Source organism: Rana temporaria, chromosome 1, assembly GCF_905171775.1.
Source record: "Rana temporaria chromosome 1, aRanTem1.1, whole genome shotgun sequence".
Classification (NCBI taxonomy): Eukaryota; Metazoa; Chordata; class Amphibia; order Anura; family Ranidae; genus Rana; species Rana temporaria.
In genome coordinates, this window is record NC_053489.1 from 425366892 (window position 1) to 425386960 (window position 20069).

General features: G+C 39.8%; 1 protein-coding gene across 9 annotated transcripts in view; it reads right to left on the minus strand.

The window, feature by feature from the left end:
* Positions 1-20069, minus strand: part of NRG1 (neuregulin 1) — a 944897-nt gene that overhangs the window by 131786 nt on the left and 793042 nt on the right. For all 9 annotated transcript variants that reach the window (XM_040325327.1, XM_040325332.1, XM_040325326.1 and 6 more), the window contains exons 2-3: positions 2141-2327; positions 116-234 (exon numbers count right to left, since the gene is read on the minus strand). In XM_040325327.1, the coding sequence (XP_040181261.1) occupies positions 116-234; positions 2141-2327 (306 nt within the window). The remainder of the gene's footprint in view (positions 1-115; positions 235-2140; positions 2328-20069) is intronic.

Here is a 20069-nt window from a genome sequence, read left to right on the forward strand (position 1 = left end):
CATATTCTGTAAAACAAGCAACATGTTTTTTTCTGAAAACTCATCAAATCAGTGTGTATTATATCATTACATATGTGAAGCCTTCATATAAAAAATATTAAATATATTTTCTTACGTTGTGTTATGGTGACGTTGACTCTCATGCTGTCATTTCCCAGCTGGTTTGACACGATACATTTATATTCTCCAGCATCAGCATCTGACGCTGATGTAATATGGAGCTCTGAGGATTTTCTGTGGAATCCAAAATTTTACATTAATTTGCCATGAAAAAATCTTATAATAATATAGCAGATAAAGTAAGGGATACACATAATTTCACACATTTCATATACCCTAAATCATTCTTTGTGTATGATTTATTGATAACAGTATCTCCAATTCATATGTGGGTAATGAAGGTTAATAAAATATGAACAGGAACAGATGCCAGACATGGTTGGTAAATTAGTGCATATGCCTGAAAATAATCTTTTAGTTGTGTAAAAAGGGCCAAGTCTGATCCAGTTATTTGACCAATGTAAATTAGTTGACTAGAATAGACTGTCAAATGTACAGTGGCCTTGATGCAGCAAAATATGTCACCGGACCACAGATACATTATTAGCAATACGACTATCTCTGTACATTGAAGCTGTGAAAAGCTAACATTTCTAATATGGCGGTGGAGATGATGATAGGAGGGGTAGATAATGAAAAAGCACACCATAAGTACTGCTTTGTAGGAGAGCATGTTGCATTAATTTCCTTTGGACCTATTGCTTTTACAGGGAAAAAGGACATTTTTAAATGTGTGAATAAGACAACGATAACAAAATCTTGCACCAGTTTCTGTGCAAAGTTTTGAAGATTGATCCCATACTGTGCCAATTTCATTTTTTTCCACTTCATGTTTAAAAAAAAACAGAAAGTAGGCACTTTTTGATTGAACATATTCTGTAATTAATTTTGCTTAAAGGGGTTGTAAAGTGAGAAATTCAGACAAAGAAAACTCAGAAAAAATTTTTTTAGAAGGGAAATTTAAAGCGGGGGTTCTCCCTAAAAAAAAACATTTTTCTAGCATGTCATTCAGCATAGTAGCGTGAGCTACAGTATGCCTTTATATTTTTTTTGGCGCCGTACTCACTGTTTAATCGCGTAGTAAAGTTTCAGGGGAATGGGCGTTCCTATGCAGAGGGCTCGTGATTGACGGCCGGCTATGGCGCGTCACGCTTGACGGAAATAGCCGAAATAGGAGTTTGCTCTTCACGGCGCCTGCGCAGTCAGCTCCGATGTCTGTGCGCAGGCGCCGTATAGCGCCGCGAAGAGCCGAGACCTACTCCGGCTATTTCCGTGAAGCGTGACGCGCCATAGCCGGCCGTCAATCACGAGCCCTCTGCATAGGAACGCCCATTCCCCGCGGGGAGTCTGAAACTTTACTACGCGATTAAACAGTGAGTACGGCGGCAAAAAAAAATATAAAGGCATACTGTAGCTTGCGCTACTATGCTGAATGACATGCTAGAAAGTTGTTTTTTAGGGTGAAACACCGCTTTAAGGAAAAGTTAAGTGAACCTACAATGCACTACCTTAAAGTAACTTATTTAGAAACAAAAAAACCTTTACAACCCCTTTAAAGTTTAGAAACTAGAGCTGTGTATCCACAATAATGGTCAATGAGAAGAAATGGCAGCTGTGCATAAATGATAATATAGCATCCCATGTTAATATGTAGGTGTTATGTTCGCAATTAGGTTCCAACAAGATCTTTTTAACAGTCTTGGAAACTAATGTAAGGTTTAGAATTCCTGGACAGAAAAGCATCTACATAAACATTTCAGACATTAAAATATGACACACTTGACATAATTCTTGTAGATGTGCTTGTAGATTTGTACTTGGGTACAAAACAGGCCCACTAAAAAATACATCAACTCTTATTGTGAAAAGATGTTGTTTTATTGCTTCCAGTGAAATAATACTTAGAACACTTTCTGTCCAAGGAATATAACAGTATCCTGCCATTATGTAGCACTTAGATCATTCATTACACTTCATTATCACTTTTATTTCATGTCGACACTGTGAAGAGTCCAAACATCTCAGTATTATCTCCCCATATACTCAACAAGAGAAAAGAAAGAAACACAAGTAAACTTACTTTTTCTTCCGTATCTTGATATTGACTGGCTTGCTCTCTGCTTTATTTTTTCCTCCAATTTCTTTATCTTCTTTGAACCACTTAAATTTCAGACCCGGCTGATCTGATACCACTTCACACTTGAGTACTAGCTTTTCTCCTTCCGTTACAGTTTGACTTTTTATCTCTTTTAGTCTTGGAGGTGAAGCTGTGAATGTGAAAAAACAGACTGAATCAATATCATGGAAAGGAGTTAAACAGAAATACAACTATAATTACATAGACCGCATTCTAAGCAGCTCATTTTCTGTTTCAAATAAATACGCATATAAATATTTCTAGCTACTCATTAGGCGTAAGTATATTTATTGCCTATAAAAGACCATTCAAAACCACTGGACATAAATAAAACCGATACACTGTCTGGTAATGCCAGGTTTTAGGATTACCTAAAGCTAGCTCTTTCACCGGAATCAAAGAGAATGACAGGTTCTATCTCTATCTCTATGTATAGAGATCTGGGATTCTTAACAGATTTAATCTGTTTGCTACACTGACAGATTAAAGAAAGAGATCATAATCATCAATGTGATTATCCGCACAGCCATAACACAGTGACTACCAATCATAATAAGCCTGTATCATATGCCTATACAGTCATTATCATCTTATACTGTATCTCCGGATAAGAAGCTCACAACCACATTTTTATATCCATCTCACTGAAAGACTAAACTCAGAAATAACAAACCAATGTACAAACGTTATATTATTTCACGATTCGACCCGCACAAGTAAACTGTCGCTTTTCATTTACAGTTGGTAGTAATGAGTGAATAAGCATAATAATATGTATACTAACTATACATCAGAATATATGACGCCAAAAAAGACAAAAGGCACTACAAGTATGGTACCCTCACATGATACTGTATTCCAGAACATATGTGGCTGCCAGTGCCGAAAACTAAAACTATCCAAAGTATAACATAGTATAATATACGTAGCAGTCACCCAACAATGTAACAGAAATGGAAGAATGTAAAGAGTGTTTGAATATTCCGTTGCAAGCTGATTGGCCTAATTTTTGAAAACAGACTGGAAGAGCTTGAGAACACATTCTTCTCCTGATTGTAATGAACATTTTGCATCTCAATGGCTGATTGGCTGATCAACCCAACTCTCTGCAACTTTGCCACATACAGAATGAAGAATTATTATCTATATTGATGGGTATGTCAAGTATTGTTTCTAGTTGAATGGGGCTCTTTTAGAGGGACTTACCTTCACTTACTGTAAATCTCTCTGAAGCCCTGTACACACACTTTCTATCGGTGTAAAAAAATAGAACATGTTTTAAATGTTTCCTATGGATAAAAAAACGATAGAACAATCCGATCGTCTGTATGGAACTCCATCGGTCAAAAATCCATGCATGCTGAGAATCAAGTCGACGCATGCTTGGAAGCATTGGACTTCATTTTTTTCGGCTCGTCGTAGTGTTGTACGTCACCGCATTTGGACACGATCGCATTTTTGACTGATTGTGTGTAGGCAAGACTGATGAAAGTCAGCTTCATCGGATATCCAATGAAAAAATCCATCGTATTAGATTCTATCAGATATCCGATCGTGTGTACAGGGCTTAACAGAGCCCCAGATAGTAGTGAAATCATACAAGGATTCTACTCCTTCCCAACTCCATACAAAAGTAAGAAAAAAAGCTACAGGTAACCTTCAACTGTGTGAATGGTCCAAGTGTTCCAATAGAAGCCAAAGACCACTACTGTGCAATGATATACAGTTATGAATGCGTGGAACACCCATGTATGCAGTCTAAAGATGACTGTTAACATGGGAATAGCAAAAAGTGTTTTAGAAAAGAAACTGAATCAGTTCTGTAACCGCATTGGTTGTTAGTTTACATGATATAGGTTCAGCCCCAAGGTATAAACTGATGTCTGCTTAAATAAAACCTATGTTTAACATTTGTAACTGAAATAGCTGTTCAGACGGGACCGAGCACATTGCAGATCTAAGAAATCCATAGCATAATACTATTTTATTGCGTGTATACCTTTAGTTTCCATTAGGGAGAATTAAAAAAAAGGAAGAGGAAAACCTCAGCATAATGTGATCTGCTGTTGGCCATCATTTCAGAGACAGACAGGAGAAAAATTCTTGGTCAGTGGTAATTCAGTGTGATTTGTATCCTTTTACGGAAATGCTGCCTCTAGGGAAAAAGTGCCTCCTATACAGCTAGTTTTCTTGTCTGCATTTTTTTTTTTAAACAATGACATTATCAAAAGAGAATAAGCTTTGGAACTCACTGCTATATCTACTTTCTAAGCTTACAAAGAGGAATGTTGTGATAATGTTATAGTTAAATATGACTGACACACCTAGGAGGGATTCCTGTTGAGTGCCAATCAGGTTCCCTGCTAACCTTCCCTGGGCTCCACTGTAAGGCCTCGTACACACGGCCGAGTTTCTCGGCAAAAACCAGCAAGAAGCTTGCTGGGTTTTTTTTTTTGCCGAGGAAACCGGTCGTGTGTACACTTTTCGACGAGGAAACCGACGATCTCATCGGGCCAAAAAGAGAACATGTTCTCTATTTCCTTGACAGCAATGGGAAAATTTGGCTCGCCGAGATCCTCGGCGGCTTCACAAGGAACTCGACGAGCAAAACAATGTGTTTTGCCCGTCGAGTTTCTCGGCCGTGTGTACGAGGCCTAAGACGTGCACAAAGGCTTGTGAAAGCACTTCATTATTCATAATAACTATGCCTAAATAAACGCCTAGTTGGATAGCCTCTTATAGATAGCAAACAATTCAAGATGCTTCTACTAGTGTAAGACTGAAAGAAGAATTCTTAAATCCAAATCATAACCATATTTAAAAGAAAAGTATGACAAAAGCTTGTTTGGTCATACTTGTGGGTCACAGGAAAGCAGTTACTTGTGTTCATAACTTGTGTTTTTTACACAGGATCTGTCTGCCAGCATGATCCCACACATAAACATCAGTAAATTATGATGTCCATGTGCAAGAGGCCTTAAACTTTTTTCCATCATATTTAGGATATGTTCCAGATTGCAATTATGTGAGCACTATTAGTTTAAACAGAATCTGGTACTGTGACAATGGTATACTATAAAATGCATTAAGTCACGAGGCATAATTCCAAATTCAGATTTCTGTACAAGTAACCCATCACCTTCTCAAGCAGAACACACTTGCTCAATGGGAAGATCGATCCCAAGGACAAGACAGGAACCCACAATTTGTGCTGAAAAGACAATTTGCCAAATCAAAGGGTGTCTGTAGGAAGACCTCCAGTGTCACCATGGCACTATTAACTTCTGTATAAACAAAAGCTATTGGAATTTTACCATAAGGGTTAGTTTACACTTGCTTCAAACCCTGGCTTTGGCTACGCTTTGTTTCTCTGAACGCCAATCAAATCTCCTGTCACTAAATAAAATGGTTAGCTAACAGTCCTGTTTACACCTGCTTTTGCTTGGTGCTTTGATGAGGCTTCGGTGGGGCTTCAGTAGGGCTTCAATGAGGCTTTGGTTGGGCTTCAGTGGGGCTTCAAGCGAGCTTTGCCATAGATTTCTATGGAGGCTTTGAAGATGCTTTGAAGCACCACTGAAGCTACATGGGGTATCATTTTTGAAGCGAAGCCGAAGCAAAGCAAAGCAAAAGCAAGGTGTAAACAGGACTATAAGCCAATCATCTTATTTGGTGACAGGAGCTTTCACTAGCGTTCAGTGAGCTTTAACAAAGCCTGTCCGAAGCCTTGTTGAAGCCGAAGCGTAAATGAGCCCTAATTCAAAACACAATTTTTTTTATATTACTACAAAAAAGAGACTTTAACTAGGTGGTCACCTATGTCACTCATAACAGTTTATATATTTATGGCAACTAAAAGATAACAAAAGCCAAGTATTTGTTATTTTCAAGCATCAGCTAGTATGTCCTAATAACTAACTTTGGTCATTGGTGAGCCATGGGAATTATGAGAGAAGAATAGCACATCAAACACTACTTCAAACTCTGTTTTATAATTACAGGTGACACAACTGTTTTGCCATATGTATTTTTAGAAAGTAACTTGGGTTTAACTAAACAAATTAAATAAACTGTTTTCTAACAAGAGCTTTTGTAATTACTGAACACAGGTTAACATTTTTACCTCTTTTGCCCTGTACACACGTGCAGTAAAGTTCCCGTCAGAAATCCTGAGGGGAAAGCCGAGAACCTGCTAGGTCAGTCTTTCCCCCTACACACGAGAGGTTTTCCCGACAGGGAATCCTGGCCGTGTGTATGCTCCATCGCAGTTTTTCCCATAGGAAAACTGCCAAAAACTGCCGGGGCAAAAGGTCGCCGGTTTTCCTGGCGGGAAAAAAGAGTGCTGGTTCTCTTTTTTTGTCCGGTGTTTTTTGGGCAGTTTTCCCATCGGAAAAGCTGCAAGGAGCATACGCACGGCCGGGATTCCCAGCCAAAAGCTCTCCTTGCAGTGTTCCCATCGGGAAAACCGGCCGTGTGTACGAGGCTTTACTCAAGTAACTGAAATCCTCCATACACTGGCACTTCAGGGTTTTTTTTTTCAACATCTGTGTTGCAATGTTCCATTGCAGAGATTTCCCTTCACTTTCTGTCCCTTAACCAAACTGGAAGTAGGAGGAAATCTCTGCAAATTAAGGGAATTCCTTGGGGACCCCCAATGTCCCCATTGGAAGATTTCCCCATTATCACTTTTCTGGGGACAGCCCAAAATATAGGATTTTCTTTTACTTTCACTTTCAATGACAATGGTAAGTGGGACAAATAGGGTGAATCTCCTTAACGGGGACACAGAAAGCAATAAAAACCTGCAAAGCTTTGCACTCTGTCCAAAACTTGAAAAAAAAAATAACGTTTTGACTTTGGATATAATTTAAGTATAGAAAGGGGCATTTTTTATTTTATAATAGTAATGCCGCGTATACACAATGTTTTTCACGATGTGAAAAATTTCTTTTTTTTTATGTCATTAAAAACGATCGTGTGTGGGCTCCAGAGTTTTTCACGTTGTAGTTTTTAACGTAAAAAATGGTCGTGTGCAGGCTTTAACGAAGTGAAAAAAACGCGCATGCACAGAAACAAGTTATGAGACGGGAGCGCTCGTTCTGGTAAAACTAGCGTTCGTAATGGAGATGGCACATTCATCACGCTGTAACAGACTGAAAAGCGCAAATCGTCTCTCACCAAACTTTTACTAACACAAAATCAGCAAAAGCAGCCCCAAGGGTGGCACCATCCAAATGGTACTTCCCCTTTATAGTGCTGTTGTATGTGTTGTACGTCACCGTGCTTTGCTAGAGCATTTTTTTTCACGATCGTGTGTAGGCAAGGCAGGCTTAACAAGAATCGGGTTGAAAAAAACTTTGTTTTTTCTAGACCATTAAAAATGGTTGTGTGTACGCAGCATAAGAGTTTCTACTTTCTGAAACTGCATGGAGATTATGTTGTGAAGCTATTCTACAAAAAGATGCTGCTTAGCAGATCTTTTTCTTAAAGTTATCATGTACAAGGATGTTTAACCCTCCTATCCCAGCTGCCCCATGGGCATATAGAGTAACAGTTGTTAACACTTACTTGATCTGAAAAAACAGCTGTCCTAGGCTTACCTACAGATAGCTCTTGTGACCCACTGGTAGTAAAAGCCAAGAGTATGGGTTTCTTCAGGACAGGTATATAAATCACATAGTCATTTTTACTGGGTGCTCAGGCAGTATAAGTATAAGTATATAAAGTCTTAAAGAAGATTGTCAGGTGTGAATATTTTTTTACATTAGTCCACCCTGAACCAATGTAACTATGTATATACTTTACCTAGCCGATGTTACTGGAAGATAAAAATCACTGAAGCAGACACCCACTACTTGCTTCTGGGACCTGTCCTGAGCGGCTGCCCTTGCAGCATTGTAAATACACAAGGTCAGCTGTTGGGCATGGGCACCATATCGAGAATGCTTTGCATTTCCTAAATGAATGCAAAGCATTCTGTGATTGGATGAGGTGGAAAGCATGACGTTGCCACCCACCTGGTGAGGTGGTTGGCGACCTCATGCTTTCCACCTCATCCAATCATTTAGGAAATGCAAAGCATTCTCGATCAATCAAAGAACGCTTTGCAGCCATTGAGATAATGCAAAGTCATCTCTGAAAGGTGCCTGTGCCAAGTAGGCAATCTCCTGTGGTCAGAAAGCAGCAGGACAGCCATTCAGCACAAGTCCTGAAAGCTAGTGACGATCACTGGTGTGGTAGTATCTACTACAGTGATTTCCAGCTTCAAGAAGGATTTCACAAGTATGGTATATGTATAATTATATTAGTCCAAGCTGGACCAATGTAACTATGTAAAAATATCCATACCTGGAATTCTACTGTAAAGATGCAAGTAATATCACTAGATGTTCCAACTTTGGTATAACTAAGATTAGTTAAGGTGCAATGTATCAACCTTTTTTTTTTATACATTTGTATACACGGTCATACCACACATGTCATTTACGATGTATATTCAGCTGTTAGTACGTGTGATAATATCCTTGTTTCGTCAAAGATGGAAACATTTCAGAATGTAATAATATATAAACATCTTTGCCTGTGCATTATTAACACCTCGGTAAGTGAAAATGCAAATGTTGGGAGGTGTTATTACTAGTAAGCCAGGTGAAATGTTACTATTGCTCAAGTCTGACACAACTCCTGTTATTCTTTTTAACCAATCCTTTGGTTACCAATGCCTCTTACTAAAATCATAAAGAGGGCATATGACACTCTGATCTTTTTCTTGCTTTGGGCTTAGCATCTTGTATGTCTAACACGATGGATTTGTGTCAAATTAACATTAGTATGCTTGTACTGTCACTGCTCCTAATTGCAGTTCAGTTAGGGCAGGGATAGACAACCTTGGGCCCCCCAGCAGTTGAGGTACTACATTTCCCACGAGGCATTTCAAGGCTGGTAGTTACAATTACTCCCAGAGGCATGATGGGACGTGTAGTTCTGCAACAGCTGGAGGGCCCCAGGTTGCCTACACCTGAGTTAGGGTATGCAATAACCACAAATCACTACAGTGATTGTAATCTATATAACCGTAATGTGCAGAAAACGAGACATAGGGGATAATCCAATTTTTAGCTCACCTCGTTTCCACAAATACACATTCAGATACATAATACATACATTGCTACTTGACTTTCTACATAATCATAACATTTCCTGTAAAGTAATCAATAAAGTTTACTCTCAGCATCTATGTAATAATTTCGTTCTGGAAGTTCTGCAAAATTTCTCAGCAGGGGAACAAACTTGGCAAAGGCATTTATTTATGTAGCTTTAAGGGGTTTTATATCTCTAACATCAGTGCACATCAGCGGAAAGCAGATTTGATCAAGTGATAAAAGGTCAAGTTTAGCTGTCAAACTGTACATCAAAGAATTCAGTATAAGGCATGCCTGACTGCTGCTTCCCCTGTTCAAATGCTAAGTGCATAGACCTGAAAGGCATGCTATATAACACATAAATTCAGCATGTATGACACTCACAAAGTGTGAAACGTAAACTCAATGAGCTTTTAATCTTGAAGTCTCTTGTAAAAAAAAAAAAAAGGTAAAGCAGCTGTCTCTTTCTTTTGATTATGTACTATTTCATGACACAAAAAGTTGAAAGCAAAGGAGGACTTGTTTCAATGCTGTGCTGCAGGCACTAAAAATCCTACGTGACAACTAACAAAGAAAGAGCATGCAACAGAAACAAACCCAATGTAAAATTTCTGTCGAGCCAAAAATCATCAGAAAACTTGCAAACTATGTTAATGAGGACTGGTACTATGGAAGCCCTGCAATCAGAGGCCAAAGACTAGTCAACAGTATTTCCGGGAAGGCTCCCTGCAGCTGATCTTTCCTCTACTACTAACCTAGTTGCACATAACTCTTATTACGACTATTACTTTTTAATGCCAAAAAAGGCTATAGGCAACTCCAAACTCTCCCTGATTTTGAGGGACTGTCCCTGATTTGGAACAAAGTCCCTCTGCTTTTGTTTCTTCCTTATTTGTCCCTCATCTTGGTCTGATCTATATAGTTATATATAAAATGCACTCTTTATCTTTCAAAAAGTGTCTCCCAGTTCTAAGTCTTTAATACAATTTCTACATTTCTACATTTGTAAATTCCAAAGGCCAATACAAAAACACTTGTTGATTTAACCAATCTTTTTTTGTATAGTTCTCCTTTAAGGGGGCGTGGCAGGGGGTGTACCTTATGCTTACAAACTTTTGCTAATAGGTGCCCCTCATTCCAATTTCAGAAAGTTGGAAGGTATGCTAAAGCAATTCAATGGAAATTACACGACTCTCCTAGCCTGGCATATGGGCAGCACAGTGGCTAAGTAGTAAGCACTTCCACCTGGCAGTGCTAGGTTTGCTGGTTTAAATGCCAACCACGCCACTACCTGCCTGGAGTTTGCATATTATCCCTGTGTCTGTGTGGGCCACCTACCGCACTCCAAAGACATGCTGGTAGGTTAATTGGCTTCTGTCTAAATTGGCCCTGGTATGTGTATGAATGTGAGTTAGAGACCTTAGATTTAAGCTTCTTGAGGGCGGGGACTGATGTGAATGTACGATATATAAGTAAAGCACTGTGTAAATTGATGGCGCTATTTAAGTACCTGTAAATAAATAAATAAAATATATATGAGGCTTGAAGATGCCCCATAAATAATAAAAAAAAAACTTGGGTCTACCTAGCTGGAATTGCAGTCCACGCTACTGCTTAATTAACTTGTTAAACTACTTATGAATATATAGGAGTGGAAGCCTAAATGGTGTCTGAATTTTAGCTGATAAACCTTTATCATAGATTGATTTGTGATGATATATGTGATTGTTTAATGCTTTAGTGTATAGAACTACAGCATTAAGTGGACATGAGTTAAAGTGGTTGTAAACCTCAGACATGAAATATGAACAAGGCATATCCCTCTATTGTATAATTTCTGTGTCGAGTAGGAGCACTAAGTGTCATTTCTGATAATTTTTTCTGACACCAAGAGAAAAATGGTGACAGGGAAGGGAAATTTAGCTAATAAACAGCCTCAGATCTGTTCATGTGTGCTGTATGAAGGAGGGTCCCTTCCCTCCAATCAGCTCTCTTCACTGAGCACTGCAAAGTGTAACTTTAGTTCTCCGCCCCCTTTTTTTGACAGCTCACACAAGCTGGGCTTTGAACAGTTGTAGAAAGAAAAAGACGGCAGATAAACAGGTACAGCCTATGTAGGAGAATGTATTTAATCTCTGTGTATCACCTGAGATTAGTCACTTCACTGGGTATATGGAAGGGTTTACAACCACTTTAAATGTGATGTCTTCTTTATCAACATGTGCTGTACAAATTTTCTTATACTCATGTAAAACAATAAAACGTTCTTTAAAAAAGAATTCTATTCTGCACTGAGTGACGTTGGCCATTTTGGAAGAGGCGGGGCCTTGATTCCTATGGGCCTATTTCTACTTGCTTTGCCTTGTGTTGAGGGCATCCATTTCAGATACATTTGAGAAGACATCATTCACAATTCATTGACAGGTGCATTAGACCCACAGTTGACCTCCTTCTGACCTGCTGCAAGCAGGTTTTGCTTTCCCATAGATATATATTGTATGGTAATGCAAAACCTGCCCGAAGCAAAACAAAAACACAGGTCTTTAGATTAGAACTTCCCCCTCTTAAAGTGGAGCTCCACCCAAAAGGGGAAGCTTCACTTGTTCGCACCCCCCTCCACTGCAACATTTGGCACTTTCTGGGGGGAATGGGTACCTGGTTTTGACAGGTATCCGCTCCCATTTCCAGGTAAGATTGCTGCAACGCTCAACAAGGATTTTCGACCCCTCCTTCTCCCCCCGCTGCCTTCTGGGAAACACACAGGTCCCAGAAGACAGCGGGACCATTCAGAAAGTGCAGCACAGGAAGGGGAAGTGAGTCAGACGGACTTTTTCCATTGGAAATTCCGACCGTGTGTATGCCCCATTGGAGAAGTTCCATCGGAAACTCCAATTAATTCCATCGGAGATTACATAGAGAACATGTTCTCTTTTCCTCCAATGGAATTCCGTCGGAATTCCGATGTGAATTTGGTCGGACAAAAGTCCGATCGTGTGTACGGGGCATTAGAGGAAAAGTTTAGTATAGCAGGCACTTGAAAACTATTAGCATACTAGTATAGCTTTATTGTATGGCCACACAGTATTTTTTTTCAATATAACACATTTTTTTTATTGAAGTATTGACATGCACACAATACAAAAATGTCTATTTTTCAACACAGAATGTGCAATCAGAAAAAAGATTTGTGGCACCAATAGCAATACAGTTTGAAATTCAACTTTTAACTGAACTCTTTTAGGCAGGTTATTATTATATTGTACAGGATTTTTATAGCGCCAACAGGTTACAAGTACATCCTTCCAGCTGTAGTTTGTCAGCCTTGTACAGTTGCTCACAAGAAAAAATCCCAAGGACTGAGAACCCTAATTTCTAGATGAGACCTTACAAACAAAATACACCAAAGTTTACCTCAGGAGACAATACATAATTTTATACTTGGAGTAGCCTATATAGGACTGGTTGCGGAGAAGCAAGCCTAGGGGTTTCTTTCAAGCCTATCCTGCCATATATTCAAAAATGTCTTTGGTGACCTATGGCCAGCGCTGTTTGTGTGCCATATATAAAGGTCTCAACAGTGCTATCAGCATGGCTGGTTGATATGTTTTTGTGTCTAATGTATCAAGGTGATATGCTGAAGGATCTTGAAGTATGGCCATACAGTGGGTGACAATGCTTACCCGATGCATTATATCTGCGAAGAAGCAGCATTGTCACCCAAAGATCAGAAGTGTGTGTTGGACTACCAAGCACCTTTTCCTTTCTTCATCTCTATTACATTGGAGGAATATGGTTTGTTGTTCATGGAAGATTAACATTGCTTGATACATAAGTTCAGTGCATAGAAATGTCTGATTGCTTTTGACGGCACTCAAAGTTGAGGCAAGAGCATATCCCAGTATCCCAGAACATGGGGTGCAGGCTTGTCCTAATACCAATCAAGGGGGTTAGTAAATGTAAAGAGGAAAGGATCACCGCTACTCCCGACCAGCCCCGATAAATAAACATTAAAGAACGGCCTCAGCCTACTACAGGTTTCCACCACAACTCCACATGTGGTTTGGTGGAGACATGTAGCCTTTTGCCTCGTACACACGACCAGTTTTCCCATCAGGAAAACTGCCATGACAGCTTTTGGCCGTGAAAAAAAGCCGTGTGTATGCTCCACGGCCGTTTTCCCGACAGGAAAACCGCAGGGAATCCCGGCGGGAAAAATGAGAACATGAAATCTCTTTTTTCCTGCCGCAATTCCTGGCGGTCTTTTTCCCAGCAGTTTTCCTATGGGAAACACTGCGGTGGAGCATACACACTGCCAGGTTTCCTGGCCAAAGCTATCATGGCATTTTTCCTGCCAGGAAAACCGGCCGTGTGTAAGGCCCCGTACACACGACCAGTTTCCTCGGCAGAATTCAGCTTCCGACCGAGTTTCTGGCTGAATTCTGCCGAGGAAACTGGTCGTGTGTACACTTTCGGCCGAGGAAGCCGACGAGGAGCTCGGCGAGGAAATAGAGAACATGTTCTCTATTTCCTCGTTGTTCTATGGGAGCTCTCGTCCCGCCGAGCTCCTCGGCAGCTTCAGGGCTGAACTGGCCGAGGAACTCGATGTGTTTGGCACGTCGAGTTCCTCGGCCGTGTGTACGAGGCTTCAGGGAAAATCTGCCGAGCCGATTCTCGGCTTTCCCCTCGGGTTTCCCGGCAGTAAAAAGTCCGCTAGGAAACCCGTACGTGTGTGGCTGCTATTTATCGCTTTTTTACCAGGACTGGTCAGGAGTAGCGGCAATCCTTTCCTCTTTATATTCAGGGCACAGAAAGTTACAAACACACTGGATTTCCAAAAATCTAAAAAAAATACATGAAAAAGGAAAACTAATGCATTCACAACTAAAAACTAGTAAACCACACTTTATTTTATTTTTGTTTCAGGGTTATATACTCTTTAGTCTAACCACTCTGCTAAACCTTGGTTTATTTCATTGGTCACTCCCCACACGCCGTATTAGCATTATATACTATTAATACACTACACTATATACAATCATTTCACACATTTTCTTGGAAACTAGCTGTCATATAATTTCAGATACCACATAGTTTAATGTATTTTTATATATAAAAAAAAAAGTTTAGATATATTGTATGTTCTATTACTAGCTTAGATGGTAAATAAAGAATTAATGGGTTATTGGCTGCTTGTGTGTTTTCTTTATTAAGTTCCGTGTACTAAATCAATTAAAATGATCTTCCTGGATGCTCGCCCTAGATAAAAGGGTAAGCATTTAGAGGTATTGATTTTTTGCTTGTATTAAATGGAGCCGTAGATGATATATTACAAAAGCTCAGCTACTTATTCTTTTGATGTGCTACTTTTGCAAAGAGAATGTACACTAGGACGACAAATTTAAGGCAGTGCTTTATATTTAAAGGCCCAAAGCCTGAATAGGCATGGACGGATCCATCTTGATTCATATTCCTGGAACAACAAAACACGACCAGATGACTAATTTTAACTATAAACATCTATATGGTTGCTCAGAAGGTCCTCTAACATCTCTAACAATACCAATAAATTCTCTGTTGTGGTTTACAAGCCAATAACTTCAACAGATGTAAAATAAAATGGACTGTATTATTTGACCTATTGCTCTAAATGTCCCATTGTTGATGGTATAACTGGTATTTCTGTAAGAATGTGCGACTTTGAGTACCTTACCATACAGTCATTTACACACAGATGTTTAAAATACTAATGCTATTAGTACATATCTTTCACCAACTCTAACAAATGATCTCACCAACTCTAACAAATGATCTGAGACCCGATTGCTCTCAAATATTAATGCTACTTCCTTCCTCCCAAGAGTAATGCCGCATACACACGATCGGAAATTCCGACAAGAAAACCGTGGATTTTTTTCTGACGTAATTTTGGCTCAAACTTGTGTTGCATACACACGGTCACACAAAATTCCCACCATCAAGAACACAGTGACGTACAACACTACAACGAGCCGAGAAAAATTAAGATTTCGAGCATGCATCAAATTGATTCCGAGCATGGGCGTTTTTTTGCACGTTGGAACTGCATACAGATGATCGGAATTTCAGACAAGAACTTTTTACATCAGAAAATTGGAGAACCAGCTCTCCAATTTTTGCGATGGGGCCTACACACGGTCGGAATTTCTGACCAAAAGCTCACATTGAATTCTTCTTGACGGAAATTTTCGATCGTGTGTACGTGGCATTAGTTCACTAAATTAAGGACATACTGGGAATTTGCTGCTTCTAAACACTTATTTCTATAAAAGGAACTCCAGCGGCAAAGCATTTTTTGGTTTTAGATTGGTATGAGATGGGAAAGAACCTGAGTAAGGTTTTTTTTATGGCTTGCCCTTATTGGAGAGATGTCTTCTCTTTTCATGCCCTGGTGACACAACAGGGGAGTAAGGGAACACTTCCTAATGGAGACAGACAACAACAGAAAGGACCTGACAAAGGTTCTATTCCTTCACCGCTCTACTACAAAAGGGTACTATGCCCCCACTGGAGAGACTTCCCATAACTTCTTGACCAAGAGGCATGGCAGGAAGAGAGAGAGTAATTTCCAACAAGGACACAAAATACAACAACTGGATACATTTTCTTATTCTTCCCCACTGTCCAAAGCATAAAAGCGAAGGGAGTGGAGTTCCATGTCAAGGCCACCTTCAATAAACCCTACGGAGACCTCAGGCTTCTTCTGGTAAGCTACCAGATCCGAAATGAGTTGATATAATGGCAACCTATTTCCAGATCAACACCTGTAGCATTCACAAGTCCACATATAAAGATATATATAGACACAATAGTTCCTCTACATAAAGACTACTTGGATCTGAAAAATTCTTTTAAACGGGAATGAAAAGGCAGAAATCAAACAATGGGCCTTGTGAGTCAAGTGAAAAAAAAAAGATAAGTAAAGATATTTATTTTTACACTACAGTTGGCTAGTCAAGAACATAGTATATCATCAAACGCTAGAAACATGTTGAGAAATATTCGCTCTGACACATTTACATCCAAGGCAACAAAAAGACTGTTGATCTATGCAAGGGAAGCATGAATGACTAATATTACGTCTGTTACATTTATGTACTTTTATGTCATCGCCTCAAAAAGTGCTTCACACTCCATTTTCATTCAATAGTTAATGACTTTTTGCCATCTGCAGGTTTCCATTTGCAAACTCTGCCATTTATGACCCATTGATATTGTCAAAGTTCACGCTCCTACTTTGGAATCTCTTTTGCTGCTTTTTTGTTCTAGTAACTTAAGGAATCGTCAGATTAAATGTAGATTTAATGACTGTGGTCAACATAAGGCCCCTTTCACACTTATGGGACCTGTTGTACCCCTTGTTTTCCAATGAGTACCGTACTGTAAGTGTCAAATGTCCGGTGACGAGACAGCTGTAGTACACTGATCATAGAAGGTTGCACATTCCCCCATACCATGAGGCTTATTATGGGGGCACTTACTCAGCAGAGAGGAACTAGAAGCGCTGGTGGGGGACCAGAAAAGAGGAGGATCAGAGCTGCTCTGTGCAGAACCAACTGTACAAAGCGGGTATTTATATTTAAATACAAAAATATTTGAACCGTTACAATCACTTTGAGTGACTAGTATATTTAACACTATAACACCCATACCCTCAAATGTATTCATTCTCTAAATACTACACTCAACATTTACCTATTGATTGCCAATAATCAATAACTACTTCAAGTAAAAGCAGAAATTATCCTTCTGGTTTATTGCAGGGCTGTGACCATGGGGTTGATTTACTAATGAGGTAAGCTGCACCGATGTAAGTATCAATAAAGATCATACCTGGAATCCAGCTTTAGACTAGGTTCAGACTATTGCAGGAACCAGCACGATTCCAGTGCCTGTTCCCGCATTGCTCATCTCCTGCCTTCTGCGAACCACTGTGGGTGTCAATACATTGTTAATGACACCCCCAGATCGGTTCAAAGATCGCAGTGCTAACTCTGAACTTGCACAGGAATTGGATCGCATAGATGAGAACACCCATGCGATCCGATTTCAGTGCGGGGGAAAAAGTCCCCGCACTTTTTTCCTGCAAATTTAATGCAAGTTCACCCATACAACTACATGGCTGAGCTCCCATCTCACAGACATCGCATGCGTTCGGCACCTGTAGTGCGGTTGCAAATCACAAGCAATGTCTAAGATCGTGCTTGTGTGAACCTGGGCTTAAGGACACATTCAAAATGACTGAGCTGCCTTACCACACATGTGGGGGGACCATGAAAACGCATGCATTATATTGTGTGCATAGGTGTGAATAGAGTCTAAGGCAGGCCATAGATGGTTCGAATATTGGCCGGTTCAGCAGGAACCAGCCAAGATTTGAACTTGTGTGGGCAGGCTGAATGTACCAAGTTGATTGATCGATAATTTCGTGTTTGGTGAGCATTGATTTCAAGCATGCGTGTTTGAACTTTCGATTTTGTGTGATGGATTTGTGTACTGACCATCAGAAAATCTGACAACAGACCGTTGTCCACCAAAAATTTACTAGCATGTCATCCATTTGTTGGCCGAAAGTTGGACTACAATTGTCAAAAGGAGCATACTAACGGTAAGATTTTAGGACAACAATCTGTCAACAATCTGATCGTATTTACGAGGCTTTAGTGTAGCCTTCCTGTACAGTAATACCTCGGATTGCGAGTAACGCAGTTAATGAGCATTTCGCAATATGAGCTATGACTTTTTTTAAATTCTGACTTGGTTTGCAAGCGTTGTCTCGCAAAACGAGCAATTCAAGCCTCTGCGGTGTGCAGTACCGCATTTTTCCAGAGGTGGCGGGCACCGGTGACAGAGTGTCTCCGAACCTCTCTGAGCCGTTTTCTGACTGTTTCCGGCGCCCTGTCACCTCTGGCCACATACAGTACTGCATACAATAGTTCTATTGACTCCTATGGGGAAACTCGCTTTGATATGCAAGTGTTTGGATTACAAGCATTCTCCTGGAACGGATTATGCTCGTAATACAAGGTTCCTCTGTACCTTTTAAGATTTTATTTACTAGCGACGCAGTGCAGAAGGCCACTAATCAGCTTTCATTTATTCATCTTACTATATGGATGCTATAGTGTATAACTATACTATAGGGTACAACATTCACACCTTTGCAACACATCTACTGGAATCTCCAATACATATTTTCTATCCCGGCCAAAGAGATGTCTTGTATTGCGCCAATGGAAAGAGAAACCCAACTACAAACCACATCTTAGAAAAGTTGGCGCAGGCGAAAGCTAATTTTGTCCCTGTTAACTAGAAACGGAAAACACAAACAACACATGTGTTTTATTATTATGTTTTATAGCTTTCTACTGTTCAAAGTGCACAGTTATTAGATTTGTAATGGTAGCTTTCTACAATTATGCTTGTCTTTACGTTTAAGCCTATTAAAACAAGGCTTTAATCAATGCTGAAAATGATGCTGTCATGTACAGATTGAAATGCCTTGGAAGAAGACAAAAAAAAAAGGCCTCATACATACTGGACAAACTCCCTTAGAATGGCGCGCTTGCTAGTGAAATCAAATCAGTCTCATATGTCCACAAACTGTGAGGCTGCAAGACACTCGGATGACTTTCACAAAATGTTGTGAAAGACCATCTGGGACTAATGACTCCGGGATATGTACATGTGGCATAATTAGGCAAATTGGGTCTTTATGCCAAAACGAATTGAATGTGATGCAATAAGTTATGCAGCAAAATGTATTCATTGTAACTTTGCATGCTGGAAAAGCATACCTCTATGTAACAAAATACAAGCTTTCCTTAGGCTATATAAGAAAATTGTGAGCAAAAATCATTAGTCATAGTTTAGGAAGATCATTGACATACCCACACAGCCTCTTTCTATAAAGAAAGTAAAAACAAAACGTATTTTAGATTGCAAAGTTTTATATTTGGTAGGCATTCCAATGGCCATACTATCCCTGAACGGAAAGCCAGATTTATCCTAAGGGAAACTGTCTTCCCATGCCCGAAAAATTATTTATCCACCATTTAGATGTAAAAAGGGCCTGTGCCAATAATAAGAAACCTGTCATAGAGAATAGTAGACAAGATACATATATTCCGCTGCAGACACTAATCCCCATCCCGCCACTAATCAAAGGAACTGCTTTCCTGTAGTCGTCGGCCACTCCAAAAAAGGCCTCACGGCCTCAAAAGCCTCCAATCGATTTATTGATCCATCCAGTAAACAGAACACGCCATGTAGTGCACAAACCACATAATGCATTTCACTTGGTTACTCTATAAGTAAGCTCCTAACCAAGTGAAACGCGTGAGCTGCTTGTGCTCTAGATGGAGTGGTCTATTTACCAAATTGATTTGATAATTTGGCAAGTAGTCCCCTTTCTGTCTTTTGGAGCTTTTCCGCTGCCTTGGACAATGTCCTGTTTCCCTATCGATTTGGGACAACCTACAGCCATTATGCATCCAACAATGAATTCTTGTTTGCATCTGGCTCAGTTAGAGAACGTTGCCTTCTGCAGTTATGAAGAGCTTTCCAACATTAAAGGGGTTGTAAAGGTAAAAAAATAAATCCCTAAATAGCTTCCTTCACTTACCTCATCCTTCCATTTTGCTTTTAAATGTCCTTATTTCTTCTGAGAAATCCTCACTTCCTGTTCTTCTGTCTGT